The sequence below is a fragment of the Camellia sinensis genome, chromosome 4, assembly GCF_055761805.1.
Source record: "Camellia sinensis isolate YWXY chromosome 4, ASM5576180v1, whole genome shotgun sequence".
Lineage (NCBI taxonomy): Eukaryota > Viridiplantae > Streptophyta > Magnoliopsida > Ericales > Theaceae > Camellia > Camellia sinensis.
The window spans coordinates 84,298,819-84,311,846 of NC_138964.1; the positions used below are offsets into that span (position 1 = coordinate 84,298,819).

Genomic DNA, 13,028 nt, shown 5'->3' on the forward strand with positions numbered 1-13,028 from the left:
GTTCTGTATTATATGTGAACCTGAGACCGTATTGAAATATAGTTATGGATAAGACCTGGATATGGTTGGTATCTGTCTATTTATTTTATCCAAGGTTTTGCTTATTCAATTAACCTTCTTAAGTTGCTATTATTCACTGAGCCTTGCTCATTCTGTTTTATGTATATTTCTATAGGTGAGCCATCGGGGATTGACACTAGAGTTGTACTGAGGTTCGCTTGTCTGCCAAGTCACCTCGGGTATGTCTTCACGTGGAGGCCTTAATTTATTGTTGGGAGTCTTATAAATTATTAAGTCTTATGTAAGAGTGTGTGAGATCTATATAAAATCTGTGATTGTATAGGTATATTTGGAATATATTTAAATGCTTAAATCCAATTAAACCATCATGTATGCACAAGCTCAATGGATGTTATCTTTTATTAATATTGCTTCCGCCTAAGGCCCCATATATGGTTAAATATTATTTTAAAATTCTGTTTTGAGGCCTATGTACAGGCCGGTCATGGCCCAAACTTTTAGGGGCGGGTTTGGGTCGTGACAGTAAGTAAATGCTTTCAATTGTTTATGAACATATTATGACAAAGAAAAAAAGTGAGCAAGAGGGCAAAAAATATTGACTGGTAGAAACTTGGGCATTCAATATGATAAAAACATTACTTTCAAGAACAAAGATACTACAAATTTTCAGTTGCTTTAACAAACCATGGCAGAAGAATGCCGCAGAACCAGAGGCATATGCTTCTCAATTGCCTCAGACCACTGCTCACTCCCCAATCTATATCCTTCCGGTTCATCCTTGGTAACAGCTAGGCTCTCTGATCCATATGATGGAGCTGACGAAATTTTCTTTATCCTAGTGTAATCAGATGTAAATGGGGTATCAAACAATTTATCATCAAAAAGATCTTCAGTTCCTTTAAATCCAGATATTGCACGAAGACATTCATCCAAGACCTGCAAAATAAGTTTAACATTAAGTAACCTACCACACACACACACACACACACACACACAAGAAAAAAGAAAAAAGAAATAAATAACATTAAAGACTTTGTCAGGTTAACCCATAGATGTTACAGGATTTAGTGTGTTGGTGATTTCCGTAGACAAGCATGTGCTAAATATCTAGATTTGGCATATAGGTTGACTGTTCGAGTGATGAATATGGAAGGTGATCCATGATACAAAGAAGAGAGCAAAATATATGTATGTATTGAATGAATAATAACCAAAATTGAAGAACAATATAAATAGGAAAATAACCAAAATCCTAAAAGCCTAATCACATATAATAAGACTAAACTACACTTCATCACTAAACTAAATAACAAGACCACAAACATAACATATTTCAAAGCGCCCCTCAAACTGAGAATTAGAGGGTCGAGAGCGTCAAAAGTTTGCTAAGAAGAAAATGAAAGCGGGCAATAGTGTGAGTCTTCTTAAAGAAATCAAATAACTAGAGACAAGAGGGAACAAAACGAAGAGTAAAAGTGCCAAATTAAAGATGCAGCCGAACAAAATGACAATCTATCTCAATGTGTCTCGTATGCTCACGAAAAACCGAATTATGGGCAATCTGAACAGCACTTTGATTCTCACAATATAACGAAGTCAAGGAAGACAAAGAAACTCCCATATCTGAAAGAAGCTAGCAAAGCCTAACCACTTCAGAAGTAGCATGAGCCATGGCACGATACTCAACTTCAGCAATGGAGTAAGCAACCACAAAATGTTTCTTACTTTTCCAAAAAATGAAAGAATCTCCAAGAAAAACACAAAGACCGGAGGTACACTTATGATCAGAGATATCACCAGCCCAATTAACGTCAGCATAGGCATGAAGAGTCAAATCCGAAGAGGAAAACAATAATAAGCATTGCAACAAGGTACCCCCCGAATGTATCGAAAAGCATGTAACAAGGCAGCCCAGTAGGTGGAATGAGGAGCAGAGACAAATTAGCTAAAAATGTGCACAGTATAAAAGACGGGCGGGTCACAGTAAGGTAAACAAGACAACCAACCAACTCACGAAATACGATAGGATCCTTAAGAAGGACCCCATCAAAAGCATAAAACTTTGCATGCAATTCAATAGGAGTATCCACAGCCTTGGCATCAGTGAGATTGGCAAGAGAAAGGATATCGCTAACGTATTGAGTCTAATACAGAAGATATCTAATAACAGAAGAGGCGAAGGATCTACAGCTAGGAAACAGGGATACGGATACGGGATACGGGTATGATACGTACGGATACGGCGATACGACAAAATTTGAAAAACTAGGATATGGGTACGGCGGGGATACGTTTGTAAAAAATATTATTTTTACAATTTTTAGTAATGTAGCATGCATAAAAATAAAACTTAAAACAAAAGACAACTTGATAAAAAAAGAAAGATTATAAAGCTAAGAGTCTTCAAGGTCAATAGTTTCAACTTGTTTCCCTTCATTAGTGAATATCACAGCTTCCATATATGGTTCATCGAGAGAAAGACTTGCAATTTCAAGTAAGCCTGCACCCTCCAATGAATCAAAAGCATCTCCACCAACATCCCATAACTTGGTTTCTCCTTCAATGTACTGTCGACTTCTCTTTGATAGGAGACGAAGATTGTTGTACACAAAAACCAAATCTTCAGCACGTTGTGGTGCCATTTTGTTTCTTTTCATGGAGTGAATAAAGGAGTAGGTGCTCCAATACCTTTCACAGCATGATGAGGAACATGGCTGGCCAAGCAATTTTAATGCTAAAGATTGAAGCATAGGAGCAGGAGACCCATGTGTAAACCACCAAATAAGTGGATCCAATACTCCTCTATCAATCTTTGAATCAAAATCTCCAAACATATCCAAATCTCCTGAAAACTTGGCATATTCCACATTTACAACCCTTCTCTTCTCTAAATTTGGAAAGTATTTCTTGAAGCCCTTGTTTCTCATACTTGAAATTTCTTCATCCCTATAAGGAGGGACACGATTGGGATTTTCATTGAGCCACGTTGAACTATAATACCTAGATTACAACATTAGAAAGTTTCAAAATTAAATTATGTTATTCATATTAAAAGACAAATGTCAACAAAGAAATCTAATTAGTAAGAGTATGAATTAAGTTATTACCTCGAATTCAAAGAATCTGCAAGGCAATGAAGAGGAGCGTTACTTTTGGCCCACTTCTCAACTAGTATATTGTGCACAATGGAATAAAAGATTGATAACTCATGATCTAGCTTCCCTTCATGCCTAAAGATGCTTGCCTTCACCTTTTCAATCATGGTGTCCCACATTTCATAGACTAAGTGAAGGCATGGTTTGTCAGTGTCACAAAACCCAAGCATCTCATAGATAGGCAATGTAAAAGACAAAATGTAATAATCTTATCCCACCACACATCATTTAATAATTTTTCCTTCACAGAAGCTGCTTTCCCAACATCGTCTTCTTTGTAAGAAACCCACTGGTCACTAATAACCATTGATTGGAGGCCATGCTTTATAAGTTTAAACCTTTTGAGCATGACAATGGCAGATGCAAAACGCGTGTCCACAATAGCAAGCAACTTCAAGGGTACGAATTCACTGAAAATAGCTAGCCGCACGGAATGGTTCATGATGAAGTTATTATAAAAATCACATCATCAACAAAGTGTGATCCAGTGACATTCATCATAAGCAAAAATAGTGCACCCTGTTCCTTTGGAGCACAGATATTCTTAAGAGCAAGATCCAGTGTGTGAACTACACATGGTGTCCAAAAGATATTCAAGTACTTACTTTCAATGAGTAAACCAGCAGCACTACACACGGAAGCATTATCTGTAATGACTTGAATGACATTCTGATGTCCAACTTCTTCAATTTCTTGACTAATTAAGTTGGAAATAAAAAAACTTGTCTTTGTGCTCACCTTCACAATTAACAGCTTTCAAGAACACTGCCCCAGCTTCTGATGCTCACATAAAATTAATAAGGGGCCTTCTTTGAGAATCAGTCCATCCATCTGAAACAATACTCAACCCTTTTTCCTTCCATGATGCTCTAGTTAGCTAGTTAGCTCCAACAACCTCTCTACATTAGCCCTTTCCTTTTGAAGCAATGTAGTCCTTAACAAGTTATAACCAGGTGGTACATAACCAAGAATTGGATTGTCGGCAGCAAATTGAAAAGTACTAACATAATATGGGTTCCTTGATAAATGAAAATGTAACCCTGCTGAATAAAGCATGCGAGCAATCTCAGAATGCAATTGTTCCCGAATAACTGGGTTGAATGCGTTTTCTAGAGCAAAAGTTCCAGTAGCCTTTCTTTTTCTTGGCTCATACCCCTCCATCCTAAATCCTCTAGTATCTAAAGGCCCTGAACCTGCTGAAGTAGATTGGCAAGTGGCAGGTGGTAAAGGAACTTTTTTAGGCATAGCCATCTTTAACCTCTTCTCGGCTTCTTCAATTTTCCTTTGCATTTCAACAAGGTGTTGCAGAGTCACTTTGGGGCACACTCTAATCCCATGGCCAGAAAGTTTTAACAAATGTACCTTGACCCTAAAGTATGACCCCTTGTACTCATTTTGACAGTAATTGTATTTAAACTTGGTATTACCACCTCTTCTCCCATTTTTTCTAGTTTTGTAACATAACACCAAAGAGGAGCATGAACATCTTCTTCCATTGGTGTACCACTTGTTGAACCTAAACTTCCCATATCCGAACTCATTTTCTAAAATTTATAAATTTGGTAAAGAAATAAAACAAAACATTAATGTAGTTATCTTTTGGCATGAACATCAAAAAAAAAAAAAAAAAAAAAAAAAAAAATCATCAATTCAATTAAATTTCAGCAATTCCAACAATATAGCATCACCCATAACAACCATAATGCAATTCAAATTAAGTGGGAAGGGGGGGGGAATTACAAAATTCATTTATTTATTAATAAGTTTATTTATTTATTTCCTTATAAGAAATTAATTTATGGTGTTTAGTTGCAATTGTAAATTATAATTTATTTGATTTTTCAGGTAATTTGGCCCAAAAAAGACAATGTATTTTTCTGAACTACATTATGTGGGGTTTTTTTAGCATCATTGAAATCCTTAAATATGTATGAACAAATAATGTGACATATATTTGTTTTGATTATAACTTTTTAGGACATTTTTTTATACCTTTTGCACCAAAAAAAACAAATGTGACAATTTATTTAGTCAACTAAGTTGAACTTTTTTCATAACCAAACACATTTACAACTTATTTTAAATCTTTTAAACTAATAATCTAAAATTTTATAAGTATAAAAGCTAATATATATCAAATGGGGCCAAAACAGGAGTATATACTTTAGAAAATAAATAAATAAATAAATGTGTATTATAAAAACAGATAGCGAGACGATAGAGGGAGAGGGAGAGGGAGAGAGAGAGAGTGAGTGAGATCGAGCGAAATCTATCTAGACTAGAGAGATCAAGCGAGAGGGAGTGGGAGAGAGAGAACAAGACAGTGAGATCGAGAGAGAGAGGGAGTGAAAGGGAGAGAGAGAGGGACGAACTTGATCGACGACGACGACGACTCCTTTGCTGCAATTGGTCGCGACCTAAGGTTGGTTTGTTGATTTTTTTTGTTTTATTTTACATTACTTTTGTTATTTTATAGTTTGACCCCCATTATAAGTTTTTAAAATTATTTTTTCGCCCCACCATATCTCGAAAGCATCCCAACCGTATCCCGAAAGTATCCTCGCGTATCCCAAATGTATCTGAAATTCAAAAAATTAAAAAAAAAAAAAATAGGATACTTCTTTGCCGTATCTAATACGTATCCCACTGTATCGGACGTGTATCCGTATCCGATACGTATCCGCCACACGTACGGGGGCCATTTCGGAGTATCCGTGCTTCATAGATCTACAGCATTGGTAAGAGGCAAAGTGGACACCTCTAGGTTAGAAACAAACTCATCAGGGGTACATTAGGAGGAAATGGATCAATATGAACCAATTCATCCCTGGCAATCAGAGCAGGAGTTGAAAGAAAGGTGAAGGTTATTTCTCTAGAAAGGTGACATGTCGAGACACACAGCTTTTTGGTCACACAATCATAACAACAATAACCCTTTTGATGAATACCATATACCAAGAAAACAAATAAGACACGGTAAGAGCTAAACTTGGAACGGTCCCATTTGGGAAGAACAGAACAGGTAGAACCAAATACACGAATAAGAGAATAATTAGGAATCTCACCAAAGAGACGCTCATATAGAGAAGCACTAGAGAGAAAAATGGTAGGCATGCGATTAAGAAGATAGACAGCAGTAGGTACATATTTCCCCCAAAAGTCGGAAGGAACAGACAAGAAGAGAAGGGATCGAGTGGTGTCATGGAGATGACGATATTTTCTTTTAGCTCGACCATTTTGTAAAGGATTATTAGAACAAGAGGATTATGAATGGTACCATGTCTAGCTAAGAACTCAATAAACTCAACGGATGCCTACTCCTTTTCTCTCAGGTTCCTCTCCATATGAACATCTTATGGATACTATTACAAATTATTTTCTTCATGTTTTTGACTCTGCATGCTTTGTTCTTCTTCCATGACAAGATCGCTCTTAGCTTAGTTCTTGTTGTGTCCTATGTGTGTTCTTAGTACATGGCATTCATCAAAAAGGTTATCGATGTTATGATCTCGTGACCAAAAAGTTCTATGTGTCTAGACATGTCACCTCTCCGGAAAAACTACCCTACTACACTATACCTGCCACCCCTGTTCCGATTGCAAGGATGAATTGATTCATATTGATCCATTTCCTCCTAATGTTCCTCAAGATTAGTTTGTTTATGATCTTGAGCTGTCTACCTTACCTCATTCTAGCACTTATATTCCATTGCCTGCTCCTCCTTCTCTTGCTCCTCTTCTTGTTTACAAGCGTCACAAAGCACTTCCAAGCTCTCCTGCTGCTAGTTCTACTGCTCCTCACACTACTTCTCTGAATCTCGCTCCTCCTGCACATTGCTTTCCTAAGCGGGACGATCATCCCCCAAATAGACTTGGTTTTGGTGATAAATGTTTCTCCCCTTCCTATCAGTCTTTTCTTTCTTGTCTTCATACTTATTTTGAGCCCAAGTACTACAAGAAGCCTATCATGATCCGAATTGGATTGCTGCCATGAATGATGAGTTAACTGCTTTAACTAAAACTCAGACTTGGGAATTGGTTCCGCTAGCTACTGGCAAGAATATTGTCTCATGTAAATGGGTCTATAAGGTTGAAACTCTTTATGATGGTTCTTTGGAATAATATCAGAGCTTTGGTTCAGAGAGGTCTTGAGTTCAAGTCTCTCCATTCACATTTGGTATCATGTCCCCGTTTGGTTGTTTGCTTCTCTGTTTGTCTCTCCACGTGCAAGACTGGGTTACACGTGAAAGAGGGTGTTAGGTGGCTTAATATACATTGTCGGGCCCATTTCCTAATAGCTTAGGCTTTTGGGAAAATTGGTAACTTAACAATATCTAGTGCTTCATGTTTTGTTAATAATGCACAAATTTTAAACACAATAAAAAAGGACTTGCATATTCTTATCGATCCATGATGCCCTTCATATGCTTATTCATACTGTAGCACAATCTGGAAGAGAATTATTTCTCAGTGACATAATGCCATTCTCAATCTAGGTTGTGTTATCCATTCAAAATAACAAGACCATAACCCAAATAAAAAGGGAAGGAAAAAAAAAAATTTCTCACAAAATAAGAGAGTATATAATATGGGACACCTTACCTTGATTGCAGCCGTCATGACCTTTTCCCAAATTGACCCCACCACTTTCCCGATATTATCCTTCCAAGGCCTAGTTGGAACTTCAAGAGTATTTAGCCTCAAAAATCCAAGAACAGTAGATGAAACTTGTTCCCAACACACAACGATTATATCTGGATAGTTATGTGACACAGCTCTAACAGCCTGAAAGAAACTATGCATAAAAGATAATATGCTTTAAACATATGGCATGGAAATACTTGAAGACAAATAAGATATATGTAGAATATGATCTAAAAAAGAAGGAAATTAACATGTGCAATTGAAAAGGTAAAAGCCTTCAGCAAAAACGCTTGAGCTTAAGAACTTATCCACAAAACAATAGCAATCAAAACATAAATATCAAAGGTCAAAACTGAACGTTCAAGCCCATGTAACACATCCCCTATAATAAAGGACAGGAGTCTATTCTGCAGGGAGACATGGAGAAACATTAATAATGGTGTCTTTCAAAGCTCGTAACTAAGATTACTGCATGAGATAGTTGTCGCAATCTTAAAATTACCAATTGGAATCTTACAATTCAATTGCTCACAAATCCCTACGTTGAATCTCATATATATGCAAATCATAAGAGAATCTTGCAATGCACAACGATTAATGTGCTTCAATAGCCTTATTTGAACAACAACAAAGAAGAAGTTGTGTTTGAGAACATGCCAAGGGGGCACAATCCTTAAACAACCAAATTAAAAAATTAAAAAAAAAAGAAAAAGAAAATAGTACTAAAGTAGACCCCAACCCCAAAATCAGACCAAGATACATCAGCTAATAAACATAAAAAAATCTACCAATCTTGCACAATGTGCTTTCTCCTCTCCAGACATCAACTTCCATTTGTTACCGCCTTTCCAATAACAACATATTTAATATACGGATTATTTTCCTCAAACTAACTTTTAAACTCATCCACAGACAAAAAACACTTTTCCTCACACAGCTCCTTTAAAATCCTACATCCTTTTGAGCATCAAAATCGAGCAATGGAGTTTTTTAAGCTCTTCTTCTTAAAAGACATTTTTCCATACCTTTCTCTCTCTTATCCAAATATAAATTTGACCTAGGAACTTCAAAACCAGTACAACCATTGCTCTTAACATCCACCTTTATACGTCCACCGTTCTGTTAACCCAATAATGCCTCAAACAACCAACCTTATCAACTTTTCTCAATTACCCATGAAATTGTAGCATCAACTTCAAAATGAGATGATAAATCCCTTACTCCCCTCCCTATTTGGCGAATTGAAAATTTCATATTGTTGTACTGCAACCAACACATGCATTTCCAAACACGGAACACCCTCTAAATTCTGATAAGATTTTATTTCCCATGCACCACTAATATCAAACACCCCTTCATTTTCAAGATCTACTCCACACAGAGGAATCACAACCAAAAGAAGCACTTTAGCTTAGACTTCAACATTAGCATCAAACACGACACCCACCTTCTGAAAATCCAATTCTTCCTCCTCAATAAACCAATTGTTTGTAATCCCAACGACGCCTTTCAGAACCACCCAATCTTCTCCATGTATATCCAACAAACCCTAAACCTTCCCAAACTTGTGTTCTCCCAAGCATACGAACATCATTAAAGAACAACCATCCAAAACCCAGAGCATTATGTTTAAATGTTTAGGACAAGTTCAAGTACCCATACCCAACTGTTGGATACATAACCCTATACCAAAGATTTAAGATTTGGAGAGGTTTGATGCCAGAACACGCACCCACACTCAACACCCATACCCGAGTCCATGTGAGATTGCTCCAAACAAAGGCAGCACCAACTCCAAATCTCCCTAGCCACCTTATAATGAATGAATATGTGGTCTATCAATTCACTATCCTACTTGCACAAACAACACCAATTAATAATAACTTTGAACTTATCCCCTACCAATGAAAAGGACTAGCCATTGATTTCAAACTTCCTAGGTTTTGAAGCCTTCCATTTTATCTCATTCTCTACTTTATACAAGGCATCAAAGGACCCACAACAGCATTAACCTACCAATCCTGCAAAGCTTTCCTAAAGCAACATCCCAAACCACCCTATCTTTACCACTCGTCATAACCTCCAAATCCAATACTAAACCATTGATACTCTGAGAAATACCAAAAAACACAAAAAGTCACGATGAGTGGTTCTCCCTACACCAAGAATCATCCTAAAACCTCATTGCATTCCCCAATCCAATCACAAAAAGGATGTTCTTAATGAATTCATCCTGGCACCTTTGGATACCCTTCATACACCCACTCCCTAAGAGATTGCCATGTCCAAAGTGGTCCAATCCACCCAATACTAGCACATCTAGTCAGCAAAGCTCCTCTCTAATATGCTCCTCTCACAAGCAAACCTCCAACAACCACTTCCCTAAAAGAGCTTTGTTGAATTTCACAAACCTATTAACACCCAAACCAACTCTTCGTATAGGGAAACACACAGTAACTCGATTAACCAAGCGAAACTTGTGTTCATCAACTCCACTCCCTTGAATGAAGTTTCTTAGAATCCATTCTAACAGTCAGGATGCTGAAACAGGAATAATGAATAGTGACAAAATATATAGGAAGACTTAACAAGCTACTCTCACTTGATGTCAATCACCCTCCTTTAGATATACTATTGATTCCAATTTCCACCACACTAGCTTCCTACAAAATCACTCAACAACTGAAGGCTAAGCGGTTTTGGCATTAAAGGGGGAACCTTGCATTAATACAACAGAAAAACATTAATCTCTACAATCCTCACTAGAATCAACTTCGACAAGTAGACCACAGAGTGTACTCCAGTCTCCGCCTAAGGCCTGTGTAAGGTTGTTTGCCTTTCGGCATGGGTTTTCAACTTCATTGTAATATTTTTTAGTAATTAAATAATTTACCAACCAAATAAATGTCATTTTAATCCTAGTTTGGATGTACTATTTGAGTTCAAAGTCCTGCTTGGATTGTAGTAAACATAAAATCTTTCAACACTATTTTGAAAGTCACTAAGTCTGCGTCTTCCCGCCCAACATAAAATCTTTCAACACTATTTTGAAATATAGCAAAGCTTATAGTTCATTAACTAAGGCTTATTAATTTAATATGCTCAAATGGCCTCCATTCACTAACTCATCCAAGTATTACACAACATATTGTTACCATATTGTTTAATCAGAAAGTCCCCAACCCTTGCCAAAATATAAAAAATTGCATGTACTGGTTATCCAACATAGACCTAAACACCGCATTCACATGCATCAATAACTTCAACTACAATAATAAGTGTCAACAATACAATCCACACATGAAACATTTCTATCTTGGCTTCATATTACCTGGAGAGCCTCGAGGCTTATTGTTGGGCTATTTACTGGTTCAGAATATCGAAATATGGTAGATAGAATGCCAGGCTTCTCTTGAGGCTCAACAAAACCTGCAAATATTTCATATAAAATGCTAAGGTCATATTAAACAAATATATATATGCATATACATAAGCATATGTATCAAAACTCAATGAAGGTATCCAAACAATGGCATGTGCATACATGAAGGTAATTTTTAGCTAAGCATTCAACAGTTATGCATATATGATGAGCCATTATTTGTCAACAAGTAATCATACAAGGTTTTCAATTAACCTAGTATGATTGATCTTGGGATAAGAAAATTGCAAACCAAGATGAATTAATTGGATAATGTCCACTTACAATTATCAATAGCCATTCCAAACCCCACATTCCAAATCATTTAACAGTAACTTCAGGAAGTGCAATACCAAGTTAATTACAGAATTTGAAATTAGCAAGTCAAAGGTGTGACAAGAAGTGCCTGGGAAATTGCAAACCAACTATATTGTCTACGCCAAAACAAAATACACAGCCAATGAGCATTTAGCAGGAACCATCCTTCCCAGTTGCAATATTGATTGTTGTACTTCCTAGCCGAGCCTAAACAAGATTTTTGGATGTTGTATCCACAGAGGTTTGACCACAATGCCTAGTTTCTAAACAAACTAAAGGAGACAGTCCAATCTCCAGAAGTGTTGCGGACCTATTTTAGTTGCACATATATTTACCGACACTAGTAGATGTTATTTCTTTACATTGTGAAACAATAGAAAAACACATGTTGCATGAACTTGGTTACAAGTGTAGTTGTCTAATTGTTCAATACATCTAATTCCCATGTCCAAGTTCAAGTGGAAACAGCAAAAGTATTCATATTCTTTAATATTCTTCTTTTACTTTCTAAGGTAAAATAGTGTTCACAAGCAGCCATAGAGCATTTCACGCATATTTTAGGGTTTATGCATTGTCAGAATCATAATTTGGTTTCATGCGTAAATCTGTCTGCTAGGTGAATGTCTAACCACACATCAGAAACCTAAATCATACACTTATCCAAGTGTCGAGTGTCCGACATGAGTACTTCTTCCATTTCAGCCCATTTCAATAATTCTTTTAGTTGCTATAATAGGCACAATCGTTGTAGCTTGACAATAATAAATTTTTAGACTAGAACTAGGAATCTAAATCAAACTTTGTTCTAGATTATCATATCCAATTCTCTTCTATTCTATTTGAATTCTTGTCTAAAATAGCAAAAATGTTTTTATTTAGTTCAATGTATTACCAACTTCCAACTCCACTTGCTGTTTTAGGCCATTCCCTTTTGGTGCAAATTTCCTTTACCATATTTAGACTGTTCCAGTTACACTTCCCAGCATAAATCAGGGCATGAACTACCTTACTAGGTGTAAAATTTACATTTTATAAAAGCTGTCCCTAACATTCACACGCTACAACGCTCAACATGAAAAAATATGAAATTATGAAGCAGCTTTAAACAAATTTGGTTCGGCTTTTCTTGTTGATGTGCCTGTAGGGTGGAGAGTTAAACCAGCACACATATTGTTTTTTTAAGCAAGTTGAAGGTGTTCGGCAGAACTGAATAAATAATCATCACATGCCTTAATGTCCTAAAATTAATACCTTTGCAAGTTATACAAAGAAGTAATCAAATATTTTCAGGTCATGAATATCATAAAGATCCAACTGCCTGCTAGAATATATGCAAAATGATTTCTATCTCTACCTTTCTCTCCCTAGAAATCCCCTTCTGGAGATATTTTCCTGTAACCATAGGTAGGAGATCTTCAATGGAAAAGAAGAAGAATTCAGCAAAGAGGACCTCATTGAAGGATTTGTATT

General features: G+C 36.5%; 1 protein-coding gene across 10 annotated transcripts in view; it reads right to left on the reverse strand.

Moving 5' to 3' along the window:
- Positions 1-13,028, reverse strand: part of LOC114268649 (ARM repeat superfamily protein) — a 127,360-nt gene that overhangs the window by 76,619 nt on the left and 37,713 nt on the right. For all 10 annotated transcript variants that reach the window (XR_014366719.1, XR_014366720.1, XM_082925247.1 and 7 more), the window contains 3 exons: positions 11,151-11,248; positions 7,778-7,960; positions 706-957 (listed from right to left, as the gene is read on the reverse strand). Coding sequence is in view for 8 of the 10 variants with exons in the window: in XM_082925247.1 (XP_082781373.1) it covers positions 706-957; positions 7,778-7,960; positions 11,151-11,248 (533 nt within the window). In the remaining 2 variants the exon portion in view is untranslated. The remainder of the gene's footprint in view (positions 1-705; positions 958-7,777; positions 7,961-11,150; positions 11,249-13,028) is intronic.